The sequence below is a fragment of the Varroa destructor genome, unplaced genomic scaffold (assembly GCF_002443255.2).
Source record: "Varroa destructor unplaced genomic scaffold, Vdes_3.0 BEIS01000006.1, whole genome shotgun sequence".
In the NCBI taxonomy this organism is placed as follows: domain Eukaryota; kingdom Metazoa; phylum Arthropoda; class Arachnida; order Mesostigmata; family Varroidae; genus Varroa; species Varroa destructor.
The window spans coordinates 3,791,379-3,819,342 of NW_019211459.1; the positions used below are offsets into that span (position 1 = coordinate 3,791,379).

Below are 27,964 nucleotides of genomic sequence, written 5' to 3' on the forward strand. Positions count from 1 at the left end.
TATATAACTTCTATGTTGTTTTCAGTATGCAATCACTTATCAACCTTACTGCCTCGAACGTCAGAAATCTTTCTGTGCACCTCTTGGGGTATGATCTGCTGGAATAAAGGTTTAGGACCTATTGAGATCGAGGACTGTGACGGCTTTTCTACACTCTTTCTACCAAATATGCCGGACGTCCAGTTTACCTCTTTCCGCCTTCTACAGCAAGACTGTGCGACGTCCCTTCGCGACGATTACTTGTCTGAAATTTCTGGTGGGTACTGATTATTATTCCTAAAGTTATTAGGCGTTTTTATGTAATTGTACATGCAATCCTTACTTTTCCCTCGGCGATAACGTGGGTGCTGTATCCGATGCCAAAATTTAATCACTCCTTCAGGGCAAACTTCAGGGCAGTAGCACTTAAGGAATTCAGCTGCTTAAAACAGCGTATACAATATTTAGTAGAAAAGTACGAACATTTTGCAAACAATAGTTTCTAACTTGTAATTTGTTTTTGTTTAGGTTTATCGCAAGTGCATAACATTGCAGCTTTGGTGTTGTATGCAAATGAGATGCCAGATGGAGGTTCGGCACCGGCTAGACTTGTCGATTATACAATACGGCGGAATCCTGGAATGGCCCTTGGGGGCGCACTCGTATGTGATTTCTCCGTTCCTGTGGACGGTGTCGAACGAGAGGTTAGTACAGTCAAATAAATAGACCCAAATTCAATAAATTCATTTGTAATCCAAAATTTGCTCTTACCTCCACAATAGATCCGCCATAAAAATTATTTCAAGCTCGCCACGAAAAAATTTAGCGGCAAAGTTTATCTCTATCAGAAGTCGTTACTAATTTTTATTATATATTCTGCAGATTTTTATATCTGGAAGTTTGTTTGCTCCACAGGGAACATATGTTTCCTCTAGTATAGGTTTAGCTTTTTTGAACTGTAATGCTAATCAAGTTCTATAACTCGAATCTGATAATTTTACAAGTTTACATCATGCGTCTCCAAATTAAGTTCGCTCAAATTAGAAAGTGTTGTTACACCATCTCGGGGCACAGTTACACGTTTCATTGTATCCTTTACTAGTCCTTGGTAAACCTTACAGGTTGTCAATATGACTGGTCTCGCAATTCATGGTCAAGGAGTTCGTGCTGCGAGCGTCCTGCTTGATCCAGATTGTCGTGGACGTGAGAAGGTTCGAGCACGTCTGGCCGTTGTTGGGGATCAATTTCAGTTAACGCCTGGACGTTCTGTTGCCCTTCTATTTGCTTGCAGTGGTAGAGGGGTCCACTTCCACCTAGTACGTGACTGATTATTTTGTAGAACGCATCGGTTAGGATAGTTATAAGACAGTGTGCATGTAGGTGATGAGTTATATACATTGTGTTTGACTATGAGTAATTTTTCTGCAGCTTTCGTAGATCAACTGATCTGTCAGAAGTCTGTCCATGGCTTACAATAAATTACGTGTAAAAAGACAAATCAGCATCATCTCTTGTGTTTCGCTGTCCTTATTTCAGGCCCAGAACGTAGAAAGTAGTATTTTCAGCGAGTTGTTTCCGGGTGTTCCAGTAGTCGGTCTCTTTGGCAATGGCGAATTCGGATACGATTCGCTTGGTGGACGTGGAATACCAGGTAGAAGTCGCCAATGGCAGCATAGCTATACGTCCGTATTTGTTTTATTGAACTTTGAGCCGACGAGTGGTCGAATTTCTCCAGAAGAATCCAGCGTACCCAGTGAAGGTCATCATTAGGTCAATCGCGCTGGAGAAAGGCATTGAGCTCTAACTTCAAAAACAAGCGTGGGTCGAAACGGGCTAAACGGCGCACAAACTTTATCTACTGTTGTTGATGAAATGATATGCTAATAGAACAGCAGATAAAACATTTATATTTTCCAAGCCAATATGTAGAGGTGAATGTACTGAAAACGTGAGCTGTAAATTGGATGACTTCTTCTAACGTAGATGAGCTGTAAATTGGATGACCTCTTCTAACTTAGATTTCTTCTTTGTCAAACAATTGTCGTATAGATGTACAAAAATCGCTGACGACAAACGTCATTAGTGTGATAACGTTTGATACCCATTTGATCTGTTAAGACGTGTGAAAAAACAAAGAACAATACTGAGTTGGACCTGCGGCGTTAGAGAAGCACGGGCCGTAACGCTGACGATTTGGCTACTTTAATTACAAAGCTGCGCTTCGGCTTTGGTCGGATATTTATTTTTATTATTTTGTAACAAACAAACACTTGTGTTTTGTGTCCAGCCATTACTATTACTGCAAAACTCTTTCATGACCATTATATAGGTACATGATCTAAACCTTAATATATGTATTAAGACTGGCGGTGCCTATATACTTTGTAGCGGATGATAGCTTCATTGAGGGAATATTGTTTCAATACAATGTAGGTAAAGCGCGGTCTCACTTTTTCCTGTAGCAAGAGTTTGCTTTTACTGACTTACCTTTTAACGAAGAGAGCTCATGTTCTACTAGAGGGTCTGTGAGACAGGGTCTATTGAAACAGCGGGACGATGACCATTAGCTGTGGGCATTAGTTTGCTTCACTGTAGTAGTAGTAGTAAAAGACTTTTTTTTTTTCTCTAACAGACGCAGAAACAGCAGATTTAGTGTCAGCCAATTACCAATAATCATGCTGACTGCCTTTTAATAGTTATTAAGTAAGTTGTTCTCGACTTGTGACTGAATTAAAAATAAACAGATGTTATATTACACCGCCAGATGAACGGGTGTTTCCATTTTCGAAGTATTAGTGTTTTCAAATTAATTTATAATCTAAGCCAAGAATTCGTTGGATATATTCAAGCAGAGAGAAGTCATGTACAGGCCTACACGTAACTGCAGTGTTATTACGAGATCACTAATAGAACAAAACGTTCCATTTTTTTTTTCTCAAAGCAGACGAGAAATCGTTCCGCCATAATCGTCTTCCGCAGGTTTTGGAGCGTTTCGTTCAAAAATTCTAATGTAATACTTAACCCTTCACGTGTTTTTTTACTGCCGAAGTACTAGTAAACAGTGAAGCTATAGAAATAATTTTTCATTTTGTTCTCATGTATGTTATGAACAAATGGAAAATTTCACACAGCTGCCACGGAAATAGTTGAGCTTTTAAATAGTTTTCTTACTAAGTAGCTAGTAATATCTGGAAATGATAAATAGTAATTTCATCGCATTATATACTACAGAAAATTCGGAATTGGTATAGAGAGACGAAATTTTTAGATTATTAACGTTTTGTGCGTGTGTGTGGAGGGTAGTAGGTATTGTATTTGCTCTTTAGGACTACTTTACACACTTATATATATCTGATCTGAGTTTGAGTATCGAGTGACTGTGGCAAGTTAGAGTAGCCTGAGGGCACATCGAAGCTTGTGTAAAGGAGACTGTGCATTTTTCTGTAAGGAATCAGAACATAGTTTATGCTTACGAGTGGCAAAAAGCGGGCAGAAAAAATGTCTTATATTATTGTTTATGAGCCGCTGATGGCGTCATGTATTACGAAATCACGACTAAGACTATATATATTAAATACAATGTGGCTTAGCGCCTATCGTTTTCAATAAATTACATACTGGAAAAAAATTGAATAACTATATGCAAATGTGTGTTTATTTGTTTGTTTTTATAAGCTTTCTTTCTATTCGTTTTTCTGCTTTGAGCTGTTCTACTATACATTATGCTTATTCTATCTAGAAATTTGTGATTAGTTCAAAATTTATTTGACCTTGCTCGACATGGTTATGTCAATTGTATAAGCAACTAATACCCACGACTAGCCTACGTTTTTAGATAGAGATTACTCCTATTATATATATTTTGATCAAGAATCTGTAATTAACCGATCAGCTAGAGATTCCAGCGATAAGAACAGTCTGGCAATAAGTAGACACTCGAGATGGATAACTACTTAGGAATTAAGTGCTTACATATTTGCGTCTGTCAGAATGTTTATAATGTTATAAACATTGGGTCGCTATTTGCTACCTATACCGTCTGTGACATATATAACAGGGAATGAGACAGAAATGAACAAGAAAGACTAGGGATGTTTAAATGTAGAAGTATAGATTTATGCTCCATATAAGTGTATATATATATATATATATATATATATATATATACATACATGGAGAAGCTAGAAAAAATATAGCAAGATACATATTGAAGCTGCTCGATCTAGTTGTCCCTAAATTCGCGCTTTCCCTCTTTGTTCCCTCTCCATTTTCTGGTAGAGAGGCTTGTTAACAGATCGCCTCTATATAATACGAATGTTGTAGAAGTACGTCGAGCAGCACTATCGGCATTTTTTGCACTTCAGTGTTTTTTTTATGAAAGTCGCGTTAGAGTGCGCTGCACGCAGCCACCTCGATGGCAAATCACACGGCTGTAATTAGCTACTGTACTGAGATTTATTGCTACGGTGTTTTATTGTAAACAACAGAAAGTGATAGATTTTTAGCTAACAATGCATTATCTATTATCAATAGAGGAAATGTAGTGATGCCACCACTTAAATGCAATTTCGCCTGTCGTAGTTCATTCAACTCCTATTGTTGCTCGTATTTAAGGGATTAGTCGTCCGTTCGATGCAGCTGTACGAGCTGGCCATTAGGTTAGGTAGTCGCTGTGAATAACATGACTTGGTCGTGCGACAACTATACTTCCTTACTCTTTTGATGCGATCATTATTGTTAGGCAGTACGAAGAATTTTTTTTCTTCTCATATAAATAGCTTGCCGATTTCGCAGTTTCATCTAAAAGCAAAGCCCAGAAACGGACCGTGCTCAAGTACGTGCTCAAGCCGCCACTCAATGAGCTGGCATTGGAAATTACGAAAACGAGTTATCAGGTCGCATTCATGGACTATCTCACAAAACGACTTATTGGCCATGAATATAGTCAGTGGGAAAAATCAAAACATGTCATGGACCTCAGAGACTGTTGACAGTAGCTTTGGTGACATATCTCACTCCGTGTTAGTATTCAGGTGCTCAGCATTGAACCAGTGAGTTAGTCTCTATCAATTTAGATTGCGCATGGTGGAGTATGTATTATATGTTGACTCCTCATAGCTTTCCTGATTACAGTCGGCTCGTTTGCGATCTTGCGGATCTAAGTTCCGATATAGAGGCAATAGATTAGCTTTTTTTAGTACGACATTTTACATAAATGAGCTGTAATGCTTTTTCATTCTCTTTATAGTATTCCACGTGGGGATACATGTGTGTTAACTATGATCTGGTTAGAAACTTATCTCTGTGACAGCTTGCTAGATAACGTGTTTGCCTGGTAAAATTAGAAACACGTATGGACAGCACAGGTTCGAATCCCACCGTTGTTGGCACGTTTCGCTTCGTGCTGAAAGCCAACCGTGTGAAGTAGAGCCAAACGGCGGAGCCGAACGTAAGGGTCGAAACATTTATTCGAACAGTTTGAAAGTTGTCTATCGTCAGACTAATTTCACCTCTAGATTCTCTAAGATTCTGGCGTTTTACAGTTTATCACAGTGTCTAGGCGATTGCACTCACTTTGAGAATTATAGGTAGCGAAGCAATGGTTGTTTAGAAAAAAAAACACTCTCGAGAATGCATTTGACTGAGCGAATCGGTTAGGACATGCTTGTCTCAGTATCAGTATCTATCACGCAGGCAGTGTAGGATTATGCCAATACACATAAAATCGCAAATATACAACAGTTTATCGCTGTCAGCGACACGTCCTATAAACTAAACAGTTATCTGTCGATCATTAAGATAAGGACGGAATTTCCTAGATAATGGCGAATTTGATTCGCTGATGTTTAGCGATACAAACATTGCCTAAGAGCTGCCACGCAAAAGGCTTTCGGGCTCGAATTCATCATTCTACCAGCATAAAGTGTATGCGTTTTACGGGAGAGATGTCGCAGTGATGCTGATGAATTAAGTATATTCGAAATGGAGTATCTGATCAATGCGGGGACAGATGCTGAGACGTGTACTTAATGAACAGCCATATACTGATAGATAATTGCGAACAGTATATAATCAGTAGGACGGTTCCGAAGAAGCGTTATTATGCGCAGCTATAATACAGAGGAGCACTGGCTTTGCAGCATTGATGGAGCCTTAAAATTAAAAAAAAAATGGCCGGACGGTCTTTCAATGATGTGCATCGTATCAGACGAAAAAAAAAAACTCTAATCTTTCATAAACATTTGCGCTCGTGTTCTTTATACTTGCTCTGCCAACAACCACAAAACCAAGTGCCACAAAACCATAAAAACGGGCAGGACGGAAAAGTTCGTCTTAACAAACAGGACTTCGAGGGATGATTTCGTGACGTTCTGTGATTTTGTCGTTGGCTGGTTGCGGCTCTTTCGTACTTTCTGCTTCGTCCACGCTGACGTTGATGACGACCACATCTTCAATGTTTTCTTGAGGACGCATCTGAAATAATTAAGTTATCGAAGTATAGCACTATTACTGTACTGTAATAGTAATATATTATGTTTATACAATAGTTAAAGGAGATTTCTCACATAAAAAAGTTTGACATTGACAACAGTAAAATTATATTGTCAACCGCATACTACGATATGTATGTATTAAGAAAACCATTGATATGTATATTGGTCACAGCAGGATGTCATACATGTTGCCTTTATCAAAGAATACAAGGAAGGGGAAAGTGTCAAACCTTCTTGCGCTTGACCCGCTCGTAGCGTCTAAGAAGTGAGACGTTGTCTCGTTGAAGTTGCCGGATTAACTGACGATAAGCGGCGCACTGCTTGTTGAGATTTTCGGACACCTACTTACACCGAAGAATTAAGTTGCGAACCAGCCCGGATGGGAATGTCATTAATTTTATTGACTTTATATGACGAACTCCTACTTGTGTAACTTGTATCGCTTCAATGCTGGGGCCCAAATTTTGAAATACATAGACTCGCATGCTGAAAAGGCCTTTTCTCACCTCAGTTAGATTGTCGACTCGCCTTTTGAGAAATTTCTCGCGACGGAGCCTATTTTCTGTGACTGGACACGATAACGCTTCCCCGCAGCCACTGTGGACTGGTGGCTAATGAACAACACGTAAACAAATCAGAATACGCCAGGAAATACTTTGCTAATATTTAATAGACACCTCATGAATGTTACTCGAGCGCCTTGGAACGTCTGTCGATTACTTCACGTCATTTCATTAGCTAGTAATATAGGTGAGTTAATACGTAATGACACGACGCGTTCGGTTAGCAAAAACTCACTTCGTGGCAAGCTGCTCGTTGAAGGGCAAGCTCCAAACGTTGGCATTCTCTCGAAAGAAGCTCGTTCTGTTCTTGAAGTGTGTCCACCATCGCTTCTTTAGACGTCAGTTCAGACTGTACAAAACGGAATAGCATTTTCTTCTGTCAGGGAAAATCTCATGATGACCCTGCCTGATGTACATCTATGAAGCACGATATCTAAACAACGTTTATAGTTCACTTCAAGCCGACTGCAGTGTCCGTCAAAAAATGCTCGAGCATCCACACAGGGTTCCTCCTAATGACTACCGTACCTGAAAGAATCGGGTTTCCCTGGCTTGGAGGTATCCAGTCAGTTTCAATGAAGCCACTTGTTCCCTGAGCTGAAAGAGTTCCTGTGCATTGACCAGAGCTTCTAACGACTGCACCGTTAAAGCTGCTTCCGACGATGGAGCTGTTCCATGTGGACTTGCGTCCTCCTTCGACGTCATTTCATTCTGACCAGAACCACCAGTTCGGCTAAATGTCACCTCCGGAAGAACTTCTGCTTGGAATCAACATAAACAAAAAGTGGTAATATTATCACGATTGACCCCTAGAATATTTTTGACTTTTCCATAATCTATTTCGACATGTTGCACGAAACGACACGACGTTTAACATTTTTTTCAGCGGTCCACTCTACTGAACGGGGTCCGCAATCGGTTTTTACAAGGTACGATGTCAAGCAGCTCGTAGTGATTTAACAAAGACGCGTTGCTTCTATACCGGCGTCGACGCTGGGTAATGCAATACGAAGTGTACTACACTTAGCACGGAGATCATGTACGAAGTTGATGAGGGTGCTTTCGGCTTCCTCGAAGGATATCTGAGGTTGCGCCGGACCGCATTCATCGGACCTGTCCTTCCCTTTCGTGTGGCCGCTAAGACTTTCCATCTTTGCCTGGAAAAGGGTAAAAGTGTCGATTGATTAATTGTCGACTAAAGTGTTAGCGGTTTAGTATGTTGTTGCATTAGTATGAGTACATAAGTAATGACAGAGATCATATTCACTCTAACGTTTCAGACATTGTTATTGTTGTTACAACAATTGCTCACTGGTAGCCCCATTGCTCCGGCTCAGGTATTCAAACATAACTATTACGTTCAATGTATGTGATACTCATCGATTCTAATAATTCGAGGCACAAACGTCTGTTATCGGTTGGCTTAATACCTATAAGCATTGCCAAATTATTTGTTATACGGTCCACACTAAAGTATTCAAATGTCAGTGAGTGGTTCATGGCTCAGGAATACAAAAATAAGCCTACTGCCAGCTATTGCGGTCTGTGTCAAACTCACAGTAGTCGCAATGGCTTATTTCCCATACGAGGCAAGCTATACATTTGCCTAAAATATGCAGGTTTTCTTAGAAACGTCCCGTTCTACAGTAATACACCTAAATTGTGGCTGATTCACATGTGGTTGAAGAGTACATTTTACCGGTCTCGTGCTCGATGACCGAGCACTACACCTTGGATCGGATAGAAATTCAATGTGAACGATATACTCGTTTATGCTCGTTTAGATATCGAAATATCGTTGAAAACACTCAGTGTCGTCTATGACCAAGCGGGTCTATTTCTCGACTTAGATCATGCGATACTTAATTTTGCTTCGGGTTACTCACCCGATTGGTGGTTAGTTCCCTGGAGAGTCTTGGCAGTCCGCTGGGCCCGCGTGGATCAGCTCTCCCATAGTTTTTAGCTATACTGGTGCCATTGCTAGTACTAACGCCATTGAAACGACCCTCGAAGACCTGTCCGTTTTCCTTTGGGATTTTGCCATTAACCAACTTTGCAACTTCATTGGCCATGCTGCGTTTCTTTTCCTGGCCGTGTACAAACAGGACGAGTTATAAAGTAGGCTTGTTATCTGCTGATACGATCTGATACGCCTGTTGTACATATAGTAACACTCGATAATAGGCTATATTTAAAGGCACGACGTCGTCGTCGTCGTCGTCTTCAAGTAGGTCATCGATAGAAGTTTTGAATTTTGATTTCTAGCTACCTTGATCTACCATTTCAGATCTTTCACTGCCGCTATTAGTTACCTGTAACTTGTCAAGGGCTGCTTTAAGTTTGGCCACTTGTTGGCGTTCACGAGCTGGTAAAGCCGTTGTAAGGCTCGAAGGAGCTGATAGGCGCGCATTAGTCATCACTTCTTGCTTTTCCAATCGAACAACAGCTACGAGCTGCTCTGTAGCCGCCAGCAAACGCTGCTCTTCATCCAGCAGCGTCTAACCGGAAGCGACGCCATCAAGCGAACATTGTAAATCGTTAGTCAGTCCCTCGGTACCTCGTCCGTATGATTCGTTTCGAGCGGGATTAGATTTACTAAATTATAGAGAAATGTTTTCGATTTGATTTTCTCATTCTTATTCGCCTTTCCTTATTAATTTGTTATTTTAAGTGTTATATAATTGCATTTATTATTGATGTGATGAGTAAATGTTTCGTTTCACCTTGAGAAGGTGATAATTAGAGATGTAGCGGCCTAAAAGGATGGTAAGCTGCTCACAGTAGCTCTGACTTTCTTCCAGATTTGCTTCGAGGGTGAGCTATTAAAACAAGCAAATCGAAATTGTTATGGAATAGCGTAAGATCACTGGGGCCACCTCCTTTGATGGGTGTCCCTGTCTTCTATATGACAGCGGTGCCATATAACGGCGCTTAGTCGAGCCGGTAGCGAGCGTAAAGAACATACAATTCATATCCTACATAGTTGTAATTAGGTTTGTTCGACTTGCATTGTATATTGAGATCGGAACCAGTATGTGGCAACACCTTTTGGCAGGAGAGATTGTCGACCTGAGCTCGCAGACGTTCGGCCTCGAGAAGTAATTGAGCTTCATCACAAAAGGAAGGTACACGTGTGATCTGAAATACGATTATTTACATGGCTTTAATTAGTTCGGGTAATTCAAGTGCAGCTTTTAATCAAATCCATCAAAATTAGTGAGGTACGTTACCGTATTGGCACCGTTATTTTTCTGTTTTTCGTTATTAGCAGATTCATCGCTCGATGGTGCTCCACTCGCGTCTTCTTTTGAGGTTGAGTCCAGCCTTGCGCTGAGGTCCTGAAATGTTCAAAAGAATATCACGATACAGCTTATGCTGAAACTAAAGGCAGCTTCAGCAGGCGTTTTTCAATCAATAATTATCTTCATATAGATATACATAGAGAACGCTAATTCGTAGTTACCTCATTTGACGCGAACCGGGGTGGGCTAAATTGCGAAAGTTCGGTTGCTAAATTTTCGTTGCTGGAACATTGGCTAAGGGGCATGTCGGTGCCGCCTCCACCGCTGCTGGCCACGGACTCCCTGTTAAATCGAAGTAGGATGCTTAACTAGGAAAAGTACGTTATGCGTCGTCGAAAAGTAATTATTGTGCTTGATGAAATGAAGCTAAGTGCGTTAGAACTTATGCAGTTACTACTGAGCCTGCACCTACCAAGTCACCGGTGTCACTTACTGTGAAGACGTTTCGAGGCGGTCTGTAAGGTCTTGAATAACATTCTGTAATTGTGCAAGCCGCTGTTCATAGTTTTCAGCGAGTGAATCAAGCAGTCGATCTCCCGCGCTACGGCCTCTGACTGACATCTCTGGACGGCGTAAATCAATGGAAGCAAACTGCTGTATTCCGCAAGCTAACGCTGTACGTATCACCAACGCTCATGCTTGTTATTTCCTAGGCTAGGGGAACGAAGTCTACGGAAAATTGCATTTTATTTGCCAAATTAGCGTAAAAGATCGATTATTTTATTCAGGTAAGTGGTTACATGTATGACAATAATGTGTAACGTGAATAATCTCATTGGAGACCTATAATTATCTTAAACCATAAAGGTCTTCTTTATTATTTTATAATTATATAAGAAAAGTTTTATAATTTGTATAATAAAGTTTGAAAAAGCTTGTAATTTGTACACGCTTTACTTAATTTCGCTGTCAGGCAAATAGAACTCTTATGTTTGCCTGACAGCGAAATTGCCCTAAGTGTCCTATTTACGAATACGTCCATAAATTAGCTCCGGTATTAACTGATTTGCCCGAACATTATTAGGTGCAGGCTGAAGGAATTTATATTTCACAGTAGTACAATCCTATAGAGAATTCACACATCCTATAGTAATAATTCCTACACAGTGCGCTTAGGTCAATTGCAAAAAAAACACCCACAAAGATAAAAAAAAGTGTTAGGTTTCATATTGATAAATTTATATTCATTACTAAAGCATAACAGGGTAAATTCGATTTTCTAACCTATATCCTTAGAAGGCATGCGCTGCCCTGACGACTAACAACGAGCTGGTCGATATTGTAGACTAATGTCATCCTTGCAATACATTCCGGCATCGATGAGATGTTGATTTCTAGCACTCTTTGCCGTAGTATCTCACTATTTGGACGCAGAATACGCACACATTGCCAAATCGAGAACAAGTTGCATTGTGGTGACGTGTGGAGGTGCGAGGATATTTACACGAATGGCACGACGAACTACACCCGAGGCCCCCACGATAAGCTAAATCAGCTGTCGGCCACCAGCCAGATCTGCATGAGCGACCCGAACAACTGGCTAGCAACTACTGACTGGGAGCATGCAGAAAAGCAGAGAGAAAGTAAGAGATAGATAGAAAAAGAGAGAGAAAAAGGGCTCGGGAAAACCTTTCGAAGCCAGAACACTCTCTTTATTTGAAAACATTTTGTCAGCCAGATACAAGCATATCCCCGACTACTGCCATAATCTTGGGAGTAGGGCGAAGTCAAACGAACGCTAGGCACTAATGGAAATAGTGTTTATAGATTCTTTGGATCAAGCCGATGTCGCTTGGTCCTGACTGGACAGGACGGGGCCTCATGGATCTGGTGGATGCTTAGGAATAGGGGGAAAGGATGAGAGAGCGCTGTGCCGTGAGGAAGAGCCAATTGACGCAGGACCAGCATGTGGTTGGTAGTACGACCATCACAGGCAAGGCCCAATGCGAAGCGAAAGAGTAAGGAAAACACCGGCAATATTTGAAGTCTGTGTATCGGGCCATAGTTCTAAACAAGTTTAGGCTCTAAAAACAAATGTTTTTACAGTCTATGTGATTATAATGTGTATTTATTATAAAAGGCTCACCTAGGGTTATAATGATGAATTACGTTTTCTTACATTTAACCAGGACGTGGGCAGTGTGGCATACTCTGAAAGTTATTTATCATTTAATGGACCACCAATCGGCAATGAATCAATCGTATGAATAAGCCTCGTTTCTTTAGTTTTCCCATTTCGACGCTGTATTTCCTATTTGCAACTCTATTTCATTGTTGGCTCACCATTGACAACTGTTGCCGAGCTCGAAGATGATCATCTCTCCGGTGACACAGAAGACATAATCAGTACCCATCATCTAAATGTTTAACTACGTTATGTGTCTTTTAGCTACCCCTAACACGACTTTAACCATACTATTAAAATTTGGGAATAGCGCACTAATAACATTTTTTAAGTAAAATTAATCGTGTAAAATATGAATGTGTACGTTTTCTCGCCGGGCAGCACTCCAAATCACAGCGTTTGCAGCGCCAAACGGAGCAGAGCACACAAACAAAAACTTATACCTTCATAATCGCAGCAGCTATATAAAACGTCTATGGCGATACATGAAATCGTATCGCTAATAGGATCAATGTAGCTCAGTAATACGGATAGAGATGAGGAAAAGCTGTGCAGTCTCGTTCGGGTAGCACAGATAATTCTCATCGACAAACTGCGTAGGACAGACTGCCTACTATTGGCCTTAATAGCTCAGACAAATTACGCCGCATTAAGGGAGCTATCCGTACGACAACAGTTGTTTCTAAACTGTCTCAGAAATTAAGCATAGGCTAATCGGCCACTTTTTAATTGCTAAATTACCCAGTTTTCCAGGTATAGTTTTCCAGAACTAGAATGAAGATAGGCTGCATTCAATTGACAAAAAGCAAACTTCAGTATCGGTGTTAGTACAGCAAGAACCACGTTCATCACCTATCAACAATGAACTACATATAGCGTTTTAGCCATTTCCCCTACATCATAAAACTGCTTTCATTACAATGGGAAAGTTATCGTTAAATTTTTAGCAGCGTTACTTGTGACGCCTTAACCCACTACAGTATCACGCACGATGTAAACAACGAGCGAAAATTTACATCCAAAAATACGATAAATTTTTTGTTACTTTCGCTATTGAGAGAAACGCATTGACTAACTAATAATGAGAGGCATAGTCATCTGCTGACCGGGTGTGCGAATGATGATGAATTTGTTCATCATTCACCGTCCGTAGAAGTTCACGTGAGCGTACATTGGTGAAGCCGTTCTCACAAGCATGACTGTATGGTGAAGAGAGTAAAGGCAAGAGGCGAACGATCGTTGCCTCGCACGCTGTGTATCGTTTCCTTTCGGCTGTATAAACTTGTAGCTGTTTTTTTTTTTTCAAATTGGTCATAATGCGGGTGGCGACAAGGCGGATGGTCTTTTCGAGTACAAAAGCCATTCCTCTTGCTTGACCGTTAGTCTCAAGATCAGCTTTTACATTTACCTCAGAACCTGCCTGCTACTTGGGTGATTGATCTTGAGACTGGACGACCTCCGTGAGATTTATAGCTAAAGCGTCTGATGCGATTGTAATTGACGCGTATCAACAAACTAGAAGCAGGGGGGTTTGTGTCCGTAAGCCAAAATCAGGTATCGTCGTTATTTCATTGTCTGGGGATTAGTGAATCAGTTAGCTTGTAAAATGGCGCCCGTTGCTACAGAAGCTCCCAATGTAGAGACGTATGGCGAGCTATTAAAGAAACTCAAAGAAGCAGCTAGTGATCAAGTAGACTTAAACAAAAAGATTGAACCTGTGCCGGATTTCGTAAAGGCACAGCACGTCAACTATATAATGGGCTACGTGTTTTTAGTGTTTGTGCTCCAGACGGGTTCTGTTTGCGGTGAGTACACCATAGATTATCATAACCCATTAAGCCCACCTAACGGAATGAGAAAGAGAGGCCATATTTTGGGTCAAATAGATTCACGCATTTGTACCATTGAAAGTAACCAGGCGAAAATTAGATTTTCAACACTGCGTCATAATCCAGCCAGTATTAAAAAAAAAAAAAATAGGATACTGCTTTACAACCCATTATATTACTGCTTCCAAAAAAAAAAAAGTTTAAAACGAGCTTATTACGAGGTAAGCTAAGCATTTTTTGTGTACTATGTTTTATTATATTCGTTTGATTATTTGTTAGCATCTAACGTCTCGCTCATACTTAGATCAGTATCTAACCTGTTTAACAGGGACACTGCTGATTATTGAGGGAAGCACCAACGCTGAAGATCAATTCACTCTGTCCGCACAGTATCTTCTGCCGTCCACGATATATTTCGTAATGACCTCGGTCCTAACTGTCTCAACTACCTTTTATCACGATCACTTTCCACTCAACGTAGTCATTCTCGTTGTGAACCTCACAGGCCTGGCGGTCATTTTTGTGTTCCAGGTAGCAAAAATTTAGCCTTTCTTATATTATGTAGTTGACATATGGCCTTCAGAGATTATTTCTAACATGTACTGCATAATGTTGTACGATAGCAATAAGCAGATGCTAAATAACCTGTACTACAGAAAAAAAAAACCCATTCAAAAGTTTTATAGGTCATTACTACTACCTTATGTTTGTCCTAACAGGTCCTAAGCTTCGGACTGGAACAGTCGAAGCTTAGCGATATCCCAGCGTTACGTTTTGCGTTCTTCTGCTGTATGTGCATTTCGGGTGCTTCATTTGTAATACCATGGATTTCATTGTCGCCAGTTTTGGTCCGTTCGGTGCGGCCATTGATTGCGTTCTCAACCATGATAATAACTCTGTTATGGTGTCGGCTCTACCAGGTAATGTACCCAAGTCAGGCCCCACTAATTCATAGACTGCATATTCTACGTTTTCGATTCGCAAAATAAGCGGAGAACAAATTGACGTCCTGCCCAAAGCCCAAAGAATCTGAAAAAAAGGACAGATGTAAACATAATTTTTCGTGCAACCATCGTAGAAAGCGTAATTTCGAAAAACACACAGAGACACACACACACACACACACGAGCATCGCATGTTAACCTGTGCCGTATATCGATCACAACGCCATGCACATATTGAGAAATTTGAATAATGTAATTTTCCATAATATTTTATAATATTGTCGATTAGACAACAAACGAAACGTCTGCTATGCACAAAAAAACAACACCATATTTACAATATGTCAAGCGTAGTTGCCTGCTAAATTAATTATTCCTGATTTTCTTTGGACGTTAGTTGAATATTAATAATATTAGTTTGCCGTCGGACACGCTATATAGTTTACAGACTTTACCTTCTGATCACTTAATACTAAAAAAGCATGTTAATTTTTAATTCTATCGATGATATACGAGGTAATTTATTCGTTGCTTTTTTGCTATGTCTTCTTATCCATAGGAGTTTCGATACTTGCCTCTGCTTATACTATTCTTTGGGCTGATCTATGTTCTCTTGCGTTCGGAGGTCCTCGCAGGCGAGAAGCTAGTAGATCGCCGCGGAAAAATTTACGGCAACGACGAATCCGGTTTGTATAGTGCCCTTGTGGATGCAATTCACGTTACACTTCAGATACTAGCCGGCCCGTTAGCAGTCTGCACCGGCCTTCTGGCGATGTCAATAACCATCTTACGGCCTCAACGCCCATGGCCTTAGCGTCGCTCTTTCTGAAACGGCTATTGCTGTAGACATCAAAAATACACATAAAAACGAGCATGGAATCCGACTTCTGTAAAAACTATACATACTTATTAGGCCACCACACGTACAACGTATGCGTGTCGTCAAATGAAATCATGCGAATGATAAAAACCGGCATAATAACGATAAAAATGCCTTCTCCTGATTAAGACTGCTTTCTGTTAATTTCTCTACAACCGTCGAAAATTACGCTGACTAGCAAATCGAAGCGGTAATGTATTGTTATAATATTCAAATTGTTTCTAAATTAAATGATCGTATCTTCGTAATTTACAGCTTTTGAAAAAATCGAACAAAAACAAACTCTATGTATCAAGTGGAAAAAAAGTATCGATGTTAATATATATCGTAAAATAAAAACAGCATTATGTTCTTATATATTGTACCTCGCTTCTATCAAAAATAGCATATCGTGACTTTTCGAAGCACTTCAGTATACTGTTTCTGTCGCATGTTAGACTAATATAGACGGTCTTCTATTCCACATTGTTACGCCGGCCGTCTAGCATATAATCAACGTATCCTAGTCAGACTCAATATGCATATACTATGAACTATTTTATACACACAATTTATTAGACTTTATAAGACAAGTATGAAAAGAGTTCGCAAGCAACGTAGACAGAAAATGTTATCCAAAATAAACAGTATTCCACTCTGATAGAATAATCAATAGGCCAGGGCAAGTACTTGTATTGTCTTTACCCACTAGAAGAGCCTTGGATTTATCAGATTGGAAATATCAGGAAGAAAAACTACCTGATACAAGCTCGCTACTGAATATACGCGCTAACGTGCTGGACATGCAAGTAACACTGTTGCTAACAACAGAGATTTCAATTGGAGCTATTTTAGAGTTAGAAACATTTCATAACCCGGTTTGTTTGGCAAGCACATTATAAAAAAAAAAATTAAAAAAAAACATACAAAGATTAGTAGCAAGTGGTGTGTCGTATGGGCCGTACTTACTTGAACCCTATCAACGCGGTGCTTGTTCCGTCATCATTCAAGCATATTTATTCGGACCTTGTGTTGATTTACTAATTAAAGTTTATCCTCACGCTTTAAGCTATGGTTTCTAATGTTATAACAGTACGTAAGTAACTAGATAGTGCTCTGGGTTATCTTTCACTAGTCGTAACTTCTATGAACCAAGCTAACGATATACATATATTACACACTTATAGAGAGGGCACAGCATCTAACTTCAAATTTTTTCTTACGAGTTGTTTTTAGATTGGATATAAACAAAGGTAGATGGTTCGAGGTAAAGGTTCTTAAGATGCGGGGCAAAAAAGATTGACGAGACGGATAAAAATAACGGATCGTTGGAGTTATTACGGATGGCCTGGTTGGCAACTGATGTTCTTCTCTCCAAACTGCTGCTATTTCGGTGTCAAGAAAGCATACGTATACAAAATACCACTAGGTTTATTTGAACTTCGATGCCCCATAATATATATAAGGTTATAACCTGAACCTTTTTTGTCAGTTAATGCGTTCATCCAAAGGTAGTACTGTTAATGGGGAAGGTGTCAATGCGATGAGGAAGTAAATAAACTAGCAGCTGTGGAAGAAAATAGTAGCTCGACATCAAACGTTGAGAAAAAAGTGGCTGTTGTTTTAGTTTTCCGCGTTGGATAAAGCCGCAACAGTACAAAAAACTGATAAACTACCGTTCTCCAAAAGTTTAATACAAATGGAGAGCCCGAAATTCATCAAAATTAATTGAAAAGCTGTTTTTTTGATAATAGTAAATTTTTAATACGAAATTTCCTGGCCGTTTTTCAGTCAATCGGGTTATCGAAATGAGCTCTAACGATTAGCCTTTTTGGGCTTTTTCCGATCATTTGAAAATTTTATAGTTTGGGTAATAGTGGAGAAAAAAGTGACCGTTAGGAATAACATACAGCTTAGCATATAAAGAAAAACTCGTTGAACCATTTCCTCTTCTAAAAATATGCTTTGTAGTAGATGGAAAAATGTAGTAGATTTGGTTTATAAGCGCGCACTATATATATATATATATATATATATATATATATATAAGATTAGTCTTACGAACGAATACTGATGTTTTCGCTGCAAGTTACTAGGGCAAAACTTATATGATCTGTTTCGCAGACGTGGCTTATGGCGGAAAAATTACTATTTCAACATACATAGTTCATTCCAACATACAACAAATAATACAGCTATAAAGGGGTAACATTTGGGGATGCTTCAACGATTGCTAAATTATTCTACAATAGTTAATTGATCCTTTTCTATCTTAGCAACGAATAATATGCAAAATATGGACAAACTTATGAACCTCGGTGACTCATTTGTAGTTGGGGCATAATGCGAACAGGTGCGGCATCGCACTGATGAAGCCATGAGTCTTTCGATTCCAGCAAAACAATCCTAATAATGTGAAGGCAAATAGATATTCGAGGCTGAATGAAATGAATAGTTTTGGAAGTAATCCCGTAGTAAGAATCTGTAATCCACTCTTAAAATCACGGGGCGTATCAGGGCTGTTGTAAATCGGAAACTATCTTATCTCAACTGGGTTAGCAACATCTCCAAGTAGAATTATCGTCACTCAAGATAGAGCACCGGAAATCAACATGAACAGATGGTAACTGTTTCAGCTAAACAAGTTATGTATTTCGGTGGTAGGCCGTAAAGGATGTATGCATATATAATAACGAATAATAGAACGCATAAAACGAATCAACTGGCTGAATAAGAGTGCAGAGCCAAAGTGATCTATTCTGGGACGGAATAAAAAGTCTAATTAAAGAAAAGAAACCTATTCCCAACTATTTTATTTTTTATTTTCAAATTTGAATGTGTATTGACTTAGCGGTCTCAAAATCGCAACGTTTAGCCGTAGCCATACGTAGCCCTAAAACTGACGTTTAAAAAAAGAATGGAAAATCGTTGATTCAACAAGCTTTTACACTCTATGTACCTTGATCAGATAAGATGCATCATCTGCTGGATAGAACAGAACGTTGTTTTTGTAGAACCCTGTGAAATATTGAGATCGTAGAATGTAAGTAGGTTCTATCCTTGACAGATATTGCGTGACAAAGTGCGATATTGTCTAAAGTGTCCGAGGCGGTGCTAGCCATGATGAAATAGGCTCTACGAAGGACATCTTCCGCCAAAATATACGCCTGCTACCCGCAAGTAATCGTTAAGAAAAACAAACAGCGACATTAATAATAAACAAGCTTAGCAATAAATAACGTAAAGAAAATCTACCGAAGCAACATAGCTGCCATGAGATTTTTTTTTCTTTTTCTTTGGCATTACTTCCAACTGGCTTTTGTCTCTTTTTTGGCCGTTTGTTGGTCTCGTTCGAATAAAGTTTGACGACTAAACATCCAGTAGATCACGTAAAGGTACAGGGTAAGTCAACTGCCGCAAACTCACGACAACGCCTTCCAACCGAGGTTTTATTGCGATTTAAGGAAGCAAAAGATCTATTGAAAGTAACTTAATTTTAAACTTCAAATGAACTCCCTATTCTGTTAGGGTGTTACAAGCGAACCCGGTGGATTTTGAAGCCGAACAATTTTTACATAAATTGAACTAAAAACAAGTATGTGTTAGAGGTATTGATTTTTTTTTTATCTTTTGCGCACTTGTCCCAGCGCTTTAGCAGCTTCTGGGCAATCATATACTAACCGTTCCCGTTCTTATTTGTAATTTCTCTATATATGGCTTCTCGCAGCGAATCGTCTGTAGGATATGTTATTATGACCAGTTGCTTTTTTTAGAGCATTGAAAACCCCGCAATCACAAACGCTTCTGATGATAAACTAATCACCTTACGTCCAAGCTTATTAGACACCGCCACGCGATGCCAATCTCTCGCCTATTCCCCGTCCCGTTGGCGCTAAAGACTGAACCGTATATACAACCATATGCTCCAGACAATCTTTTTCTTACTTTGAATCCTACAAATTGGAGGCGTAATATACCACGTGCATTCCCAACATGCCTAGAATCAACCTGCAAACAAGCCATTTTTTACCCAATTTCCGCATTATCAGTACCCCCGGCACTACAATTTTCTAACATCTCACATGTTTTGGCCAACAAAGAAGTTAGACTCGAAGCTCTGCTTTCGTGAAAAGCCTTTCTGGATTGCGGCGATGTAATAATGGGTAATGTCATATTATTATAATGTAAAATATTACCGTTTCATAAATATTTCATTAAATATAATAATGAAATGTTATGTTGTCCTTCGAGTCCCGACATTCGGTCATTTTCCCATTGGTTCCCAACACTGGCATTTCTGTTCTTAAATTTGCACTGTTTACGTACTCTGTCTTCGTGTAAGATCTTCTCGCGTAACGTCGTTACAAATATCTTCACTGTTCGAGAGTAAAGTCAAGTGGTTTTCACTTACAAGTCTTTAGAAGTATTTACTAGAGTATTCACCAGCTGGCGATGTGTAGTTCAGAAGTTGTTCAAGCTTAAAGTTTGCCGGATTCATTTGTAGTAGCCTAATATATCCTCCCTTTTTAAACATCTAGTACCTGGTTCTAGACGTTGCATTTAGTGAAGGATAAGCTATCTGAGTCAGACAACCTGCCAACGAGTTTTTTTCCCGAAGCATATAACGACTTACATTTGTTATCCGTTTTCATAGGGGCTAACGAGGAGTTTCAAAACAGAAAAATGATAAAATATGAGATAAAACGTTTACGCTTATGAAATAACTGCAAAAATCCATCTACTTTTTCCAAAACGTCTTCGAGGATCTTTAGCAATTATGTTTATGATTTCTTTGTATTTTGGTGTAACACAGAGGCAATTAGACAAGGCATAGAAAGATGAATATTTTTTAAAAGTATTTCTGCCTTCTTTTTGAAATTAAACAAGTATGGTAAATTTTTCGCCTCGGCCCTCTTCAGTAGTAGCAGCTAACGAAACTGTACAGAACGAAGCAAACAGGCATAAAATAGGGTTTTCGCTTTGCCACGGTTCCGAAGGTCCTACGAGGAACACAATAGGTTGGGCGCGTGGGGTGTTTGAATGTTGACCGTCGGTGTGATCGTCAAGGAAGCGGTGGCAAGTTTCGCAAGTACGTAAACAAATCGATAAACGTAAACAACACGTGCATCCCCTCCCCTCCCCCCTCCCCCCAAAAAAAAAGGTATTCAAAACAAACAAATAATTTGTTAAGTTCTTTTGTCACACCTACCCGAGCGGGGTATCCACAATGGAACAGCAGCATTAGCCATCAGCAGCGACTGTTACTCTCCTGGCGAGTATCAAGTTATTATACAAACGTTCTCATAAAAATAGTAGCAGTTGATATCGAACAGAATAGAATCAAAATCGAACTGTCTTAGAGGGAACAAAAATGATAACGGCAATTTTAAATCGATGCGCACGATATAGTTAACTAAATCTATATCCAATGTTTACGGTGTCAGTTAAGATGTTCTATCAGATCGTTGGGAATCCTTGTTATTTGTCGTCATTGGATAGTTTCGTAGAGGCATGGGCCATTTATTAGATAATTACGGCTCTAATATAGTTAGTGTTCCTATAAAACGTTACGGGGTCAGAGTCCTCTTCTGAATGGTGCTGATGTAAGCAGGCGTTCAAGCGCAGAGTGTTTTCTCGACATCGCTGGCAATGGCTATACGTTCGTGCACCTTTGTCAAGCGACCTAAAGCTGAATTCCGGTACGGAAATGAGGGCCAATTTAGTGGACGGCTGGTTCTAGGCATCGAAAAAATGCTTGTTCTTTTCTCTAAAAACACCTGCTCATTCATTATTTATCTTCCTTTTCTTATTCAATAAATACAATCTCTAGAGTTGCCGCTGATCGTGTCACTCTTTGATGCTGGCTATATTTAATTCTGTCAATGGCAACAAACTTTAAGGTAGAACATTTATATTTTTTAGCTTCATTTAAACTGACTCTTTGTATTCTGACAATAACGCATTTTTACGGGTAACTGCCGGAAACACTTATGACGGAAAGGCCAACAATAAGCGAAACGATGACGGATTGTGCAAGGTCAAATGGTGGCTAGCTTCATGATGTTCGAGTCGAGCGAAGACGACGTTCAATCGGACGACGGGTAAAATCAACGGTACAGCATTGATTGTGACATAGGAATACAGTATTGTAGCTCGTAGAGGTCATCTATAAACACTACATCACTACCGTGGCCGCGTGTGTTAAGGAAGAGGGCAAGAGATCGTCACTGGAGAGACGTAAGCTAGCCGTGAGAGATCTCATAGGATCTGTGGACGGACCGCTCCACAGAAAGGATACCGTATACGGAATATATATACACATATATATATATATATCTTCAAGAAGAGATCGCTGTCGCATTACTGGCCGCAACTAGGGGCTTCTTCAGATGTTCGCAGAACACGACTCCCTTCCGCCGTTGGCTGTACACCAACAAACGACAAACCATACTAAATAGTTAACCATTATTATGTCGTATCGACCGCAGGACGGATGTCGATCTGTTTGAGGGATCTTATGAGCGATCACACAACTTAGGCAACATCTTCGAGAGCCAGAGATACTTCGGTGCCTTATATATGTGTTATAAAATTTGAAAATAAGTGTTATGTGGAGTTTATATTGGGGAGTGATCAAGATGCAAACCTTCAGCGTCATCTACTTGTTGGGGATGCTGCTACAAATGGTGATTGCAGAGGTACGTTTGCTACGCGCTATTTCGTAGCGTATAGACTTCAGATATACCATGCCGAATTGTTCGTGTTATTCCGGCCGTGGCTCTTCTTTAACAAATCTTTTGCGCGTATGATGTTAGTACTTTGTATTATCTTTGCTGTTTGTTTAACTTCACCCACTGGTACCCTAAGTCGAGCGTCGCAAAGGTTGATCTTCTATTATAGACACTCTCCTGTCATATTTCAACTCTTGTATTCCCCTCATCCCCTCTAAAATCCTAGATTTCTGTACTTAAAAGGAGGAGCCCTTCAAAGAAGCGCCTAAACTAGGAGCCATCGATGTGACGCACACATAACGATTCTACGCTTAAGAAAAATATCTACCTCGAGCCACACGTTATATAACAGTGTAATATGTAAGTAATTCACTATATATAGTAAGTAATGCTATTTATTATTAATTCCAGTCTGCCTATTTATTCCCTTAATTGACGAATGGATTAAATTTAAAATCAAACATACTTGCAGTGCCCAGCCAGAAGTCCTTGTAAAGCATCAGCGGGCCTTTTTCCGGTGCCTGGCGATTGCAGTTCGTTCTTCAATTGCGCGCACTGCCGGGCCTTCCAACAGCAATGCGCTCCGGGAACACTTTTTGATCCCACCCTTAGAGTTTGCAACCACGCACACCAGGTATTTATTCCTGCAGGAGGAACTCGCAACTTTATCATCCGGTAAAGTGTAAATATTAGACAAGAAGTGTATTTTTCTTTTTTACCATTCATTAACAGCCAATAGCCCGCGGAAGCAAAGACGATTAGTGCGATCTTTATATATATAAATGATATCGTCATTATTTACGCAATGGCAAGTACGAGCTGCACTATGAGAAGGCACTATGTGTCATATATTCACTGATTGAAAAGTACGCAAACGTACCTGTTCGGAACCAGTTGTATAGTATATTCACTAATTATAGTTATGATGGACACGACGACCGCGAAAAGCATGGTATATTTGTTATCTCTGAATTGAGAACAACGATTTATATAACCTGCTTCATACATTTGGGGTGAGATCGCTAGCATTTTGTGTCTCGTTTGCTAAAAACGTGATTCTTAACATCTGCGTCCGCATATATCGAAGTCCACATAGGCGATACACTTTATGTCAATTGACGAAAAATAATCCCTACTAAACTTAACTAGTATGATTGACGTTTGAAATTTACCGCGTTACATAATTAGCGTGCTATTATTTTCGGATAATCCGTACGCAGTAGTAGATATCATACTAACCCGTGTGTCAGCCTGCTGGTAAGTTCGCCGGCCCTAGGCTACAATATGAATAATTGATGTGTCATCACTCTTATTAAAAATAATATCTATCTGCTGCGTATTTTCTGCGCCACTTTGTATTACGGCATTTTGTCGGTAGCGGCTAGCCTGTTTGCTTCGGGATCTCAATTTTTGAAAAGAGATTTGAAAACTATTCACGCAAATACTATTTATAAGTAAAGAATGTAAGTCTTCCAGAATATGATCGATTTGGATAAGACCTTTATGATGGCACAACGATTCGATGACATAGGCACGAGCAACTGATTGAAAACAATGACAGATATAAAATGATTTCTTACGTAAAACATGAATATAGCATGCATCGTACGCGCCAGAATTGGCGATATCTGGAATTTGCTGGTATATCGGTAATGGAAGCGCTCACCGCTTAGATTTCTCGGGCGCACGCACTCACGATCGTAGCAAACGGAGATTCCCACTATTGTTTAAACGGCACTTCAATAACGTTAAAAGATATGCTACATTCCTAACAACAACAGTAACTGCGCCCATTGAGAAATTTTTTTTAATATACATTTGTTCAGTAGAAATACACTTGATATACATCCCCATCTAACGCATAGACATACAGCATCACCGTTCGGTCAACATATAACACGTCATTAGCATTTCAATTCGAAGCATATTGAAAGAGCAATGAAATTACGGAATCTAAATTAGAATTAAATTCTGCATTAAAGGGGGTTTAAAGTAAGACTGAAATAATCATTCATACAGGATTCATGCAACCACCGGTATCTACATTCTTCTTTTCAGGTCCAATGTACAAGTTCTTCTGGAAGAAACCCAGGGTATTCACCCGGGCAATACCATTGGCAGTCCCAGTACTCGTCTCGTTTCGGTAAATTGGACGCGCGTAGTGACACCGTCGTGCGAGGTCCTTCTTCTCGACAGCGACCTGCCCCACAACAAGAGCAGCAACAACAACGCCCATACCACATATTACCCACTGACCAATCAAAATTTGTTTCTCATCACCGCGCAATTCCCCCTCCAGGACCGGCAATATCCCCGTCAACGAACTACTCCGATAGTGACACTTTTCTGAAAGGTCAAACAGACGCACAGTTTGCATCCGGAGTCAAGCAGAGAGAATATCCCCATTTTAGAGACACTCAGACTGGACGAGTCCCCGAGATACAGCCCGTGCAAACCAGCCACGTCACTTCTACGGATGTTCCACACCATGCACAAGAACCCCAGCACCATACAGATGACCAACAAGAACAACCTGGATCCCAAGTACCTGCTCGTAGGAATAATAGGTTCGAGCCAATTCCCGCCCGCAGTTACAGCCAGAAGTTCGCAGCTGAAGAAGGACAAGTTAGCACTCAGAGCAATCGGTACTTGATGGTTCCTCCGACTGATGTTAAGAGCATCCCAAATGGATCTGAAAAGTACGTACAAAATTTATCAAAGCATGGAGTGTCCGTGAATTATAGGCAAGCTGTTGTTGACCACGGAAGCTTGACGGATTCAGGGCAAGTTTCGCAGGCACAGGGTATGGTTAAAGAGTTGAAATATCTTCGCGGACAAGCCGCGTCAGCAGTCCCTGGCCGCCGACGTTACGATCATTCGCATATGGCTCATCATCCAGAGGCTGTCGCATACGCATCTACCCATGAAATAGTGTTTGACCACTCTCACGGTCGCCACCACCAGTATCAAGAAGGCGATCATAACGCAGAAAGCCAACAGCTGCAATCAAATGCGACGAAGCAGGCTCAGCTCAAAGACGAAGACGGCAAAACAAAGCCGCAAGATTACTATCGGAACAATCGCGATTTTGGCGTTCCGAGAGTAACACATGTTAGAGATCAAGAACCGGATCACTATGACAAGCCGTTCGCTCAAGATAGCGGTGTCCAGTCAACGCCCCCGCTCTCTGCCATACGTGAAAGTGCGAATCCTTCAACAACCTTCGATCTTAACAGCCGCTTACAGTCAGGTTCGGGGTACGTGCCACGCTACGTGGGAGGACAAATCGGCGATGAAGAAGTTGGACAAACAACGAAGAGCTATGGAGAGCGGACATTCGTGAGGACGCGCGACAGCGACTCGAAAAAATTTAGCAACACGGATCAGGTCAGTTGCACTTCAGCATTTATTCACGTACTCTCTAAAAGTTATATCCTTAAAGCATTAAGACGGAGACATTAGGAACCTTTGAGCTGCTAAAGTGAATCTTGTCGCACCCAGGATAAGCGTTTCATTGCTAGCTAGAGACTCATTCAAGCGGTTGTGGCCATGCTTTCCTGAGCTCAAATCTTTCAGACTAAAAAACACTTAAAGAATGCTACGATTTCGATTAGAAAGTTAACACATTGTGAATGTCTTTAGCAAACTGAAGGATGTATTAACTTAGTAATGGATGATTTAAGCTTTTTTCTTTTTAATTTTGCAGCTATTTATGAACGCTCAACAAGTGAATAGAAATTTATCTGGCAGAAGGTATGAGTGTAGCTAGTGTATTGTCTGAAGCCCTCTGACACTATAACCGTACTTACGGAGGATCACGAAAGGCATAAGTTGCTGCCACTTTTGAACCGAACTTCATATTATTTTACAATAGAAACTCATAGATATGAACTATTTTTTACAATGCTTTCGCCTCTTACGGATTTTTTTTATACCGTAATACATCACAATGATTCTGTAGCTTTATGCCCGATCTGAACTGATCGATTACGTCCTGGGTTGTGATTTTATCAAACTTAGGAAAGTCAACCGGGCCCGATTTTCGATACAAATGGCGGAACCGTTGAGCCGGATATGTTTTACACTGATGAAGCACTTGATGACGGTCCAGCAAATCGTCCTGGAGCACTGTCTAAGGAGGATATGGAACGGATTGCTGCTAATTATGTTAAACAGCAACAATATCCTTCGCGGAGTGCGGTTAAACCCCATGAAATGAGCTCCGCAAACGTTGAACCCCAATCGTTCCAACAGGGACAACAACCACCACAGCAAGACCGACAGCTGCATCCCCAGTCGCAGTTTCGTCATCAAAACAGGGAAACCAATGTCGAAATTGCACCTGACAGAAACCGTCCATTTGCGCCTCACCTCAAACAAGGCCCACACACATTACAGCCATTACCATCAACCAGACAAGAGGGTAAGTATCTAAATAATATCGATTGCTTTATTTTTATTTGTTTACATGGCGATGTTCTTTAAATCGAGAGTTATTGCCGAGTGAATGCAGCGAAAATTGACATGGGATGCAGGGAAGTATCATACATCCAAACAACAGGAAAGATAAAATCGAGACTTGCACAACGTTTAACTATAAAAAAAAAGTTTGATATGATGCATTTATATGATAAGAATTTTCACTGACAACAGTCTTTTGAGATCTGAATGTGCTAACCTTACATTCCTAACCGAAAATGTTATCCATATATTTTCTCAGTGTTTGTCCCTTTAGCGCAATAAGATACAAAGCCTCACGGATCCAAGGTCCCGAGTATGTGGAGTACATTGAGATTCCGATTTCACGGAGAGCGAAAGCGATAGAGATGGAGAGATGAAGCGTTCCTTTGCTTCTGAGCTAGAGGCCACTGACGATTTTACGCAATAACCGAACGAAGCTTTTTGACCTTGTTACTGCCTAGATATTACTTGTACATAGTGAGCATCCCTGGTCCCAGAGTGTGCCTCAAATGTGCTTCTGGGCTTTTTTTTACGTTAGTTATTACATGATGTACGCCAAATCTGAGGCGAAAATATAATCTGGAATAATACCCAACAAGTCATCCGGTGTTCATACATGTAAATACAAAATTTTTGAATAAATACATGAGAAAATCTGCACATTTTGTTAACGCTTA

General features: G+C 40.2%; 4 protein-coding genes across 18 annotated transcripts in view; 3 read left to right on the forward strand and 1 right to left on the reverse strand.

Annotated features, from left to right (window-relative positions):
- Positions 1–3,620, forward strand: part of LOC111252598 (F-box only protein 22-like) — a 9,094-nt gene extending 5,474 nt beyond the window's left edge. For all 9 annotated transcript variants that reach the window (XM_086991888.1, XM_086991887.1, XM_022810765.2 and 6 more), the window contains 4 exons: positions 26–256; positions 508–683; positions 1,101–1,295; positions 1,516–3,620. In XM_086991888.1, the coding sequence (XP_086848014.1) occupies positions 26–256; positions 508–683; positions 1,101–1,295; positions 1,516–1,749 (836 nt within the window). In that variant the 3' untranslated portion in view covers positions 1,750–3,620. The remainder of the gene's footprint in view (positions 1–25; positions 257–507; positions 684–1,100; positions 1,296–1,515) is intronic.
- Positions 3,621–4,415: 795 nt separating this feature from the next.
- On the reverse strand, positions 4,416–11,703 carry LOC111252597 (uncharacterized). 6 transcript variants are annotated; one of them, XM_086991881.1, is made up of 14 exons: positions 11,563–11,703; positions 10,772–11,007; positions 10,500–10,620; positions 10,267–10,374; positions 10,082–10,174; positions 9,760–9,855; positions 9,349–9,534; positions 8,923–9,123; positions 8,019–8,193; positions 7,565–7,794; positions 7,272–7,385; positions 6,980–7,084; positions 6,704–6,814; positions 4,416–6,453 (listed from the first exon to the last, which is right to left on the reverse strand). In XM_086991881.1, exons 2-14 carry the CDS (start codon positions 10,897–10,899, stop codon positions 6,313–6,315), a joined length of 1,809 nt encoding a protein of 602 aa, XP_086848007.1. In that variant the 5' UTR covers positions 10,900–11,007; positions 11,563–11,703; the 3' UTR covers positions 4,416–6,312. The 6 variants fall into 6 exon arrangements, 5 of the variants coding, with proteins under 5 accessions (XP_086848007.1, XP_022666499.1, XP_086848010.1 ...); XM_022810764.2 differs by having other exon boundaries at positions 10,772–10,901; positions 11,563–11,699; XR_015329539.1 differs by having other exon boundaries at positions 6,314–6,453; positions 7,002–7,084; positions 10,772–10,901; positions 11,563–11,699.
- On the forward strand, positions 11,663–16,473 carry LOC111252599 (uncharacterized). 2 transcript variants are annotated; one of them, XM_022810773.2, is made up of 4 exons: positions 11,663–11,921; positions 14,621–14,823; positions 15,012–15,212; positions 15,796–16,473. In XM_022810773.2, exons 1-4 carry the CDS (start codon positions 11,663–11,665, stop codon positions 16,048–16,050), a joined length of 918 nt encoding a protein of 305 aa, XP_022666508.1. In that variant the 3' UTR covers positions 16,051–16,473. The 2 variants fall into 2 exon arrangements, with proteins under 2 accessions (XP_022666508.1, XP_022666509.1); XM_022810774.2 differs by lacking the exon at positions 11,663–11,921 and adding an exon at positions 13,761–14,268.
- A 5,950-nt stretch (positions 16,474–22,423) lies between these two features.
- LOC111253350 (uncharacterized) lies at positions 22,424–27,964 on the forward strand. Its single transcript, XM_022812608.2, has 5 exons — positions 22,424–22,793; positions 23,299–23,460; positions 24,885–26,213; positions 26,847–27,249; positions 27,547–27,964. Exons 1-5 carry the CDS (start codon positions 22,704–22,706, stop codon positions 27,567–27,569), a joined length of 2,007 nt encoding a protein of 668 aa, XP_022668343.1. The 5' UTR covers positions 22,424–22,703; the 3' UTR covers positions 27,570–27,964.

Excerpts from the sequence above, each read along its gene's own strand:
- LOC111252597 (XM_022810764.2), bottom strand. Across the intron at positions 8,194-8,922 it reads GGGAACTAACCACCAATCGG|GCAAAGATGGAAAGTCTTAG; the intron begins GTGAGTAACCCG and ends ACCCTTTTCCAG. Across the intron at positions 6,454-6,703 it reads AGCGGGTCAAGCGCAAGAAG|ATGCGTCCTCAAGAAAACAT; the intron begins GTTTGACACTTT and ends TAATTATTTCAG.
- LOC111252599 (XM_022810773.2), top strand. The coding sequence starts at position 11,663 with ATGTTGATTTCTAGCACTCTTTGCCGTAGTATCTCACTATTTGGACGC. Across the intron at positions 11,922-14,620 it reads TGCAGAAAAGCAGAGAGAAA|GGACACTGCTGATTATTGAG; the intron begins GTAAGAGATAGA and ends CCTGTTTAACAG. Across the intron at positions 15,213-15,795 it reads TATGGTGTCGGCTCTACCAG|GAGTTTCGATACTTGCCTCT; the intron begins GTAATGTACCCA and ends TCTTATCCATAG.
- LOC111253350 (XM_022812608.2), top strand. The coding sequence starts at position 22,704 with ATGTGGAGTTTATATTGGGGAGTGATCAAGATGCAAACCTTCAGCGTC. Across the intron at positions 22,794-23,298 it reads TACAAATGGTGATTGCAGAG|TGCCCAGCCAGAAGTCCTTG; the intron begins GTACGTTTGCTA and ends ACATACTTGCAG. Across the intron at positions 27,250-27,546 it reads ACCATCAACCAGACAAGAGG|TGTTTGTCCCTTTAGCGCAA; the intron begins GTAAGTATCTAA and ends ATATTTTCTCAG.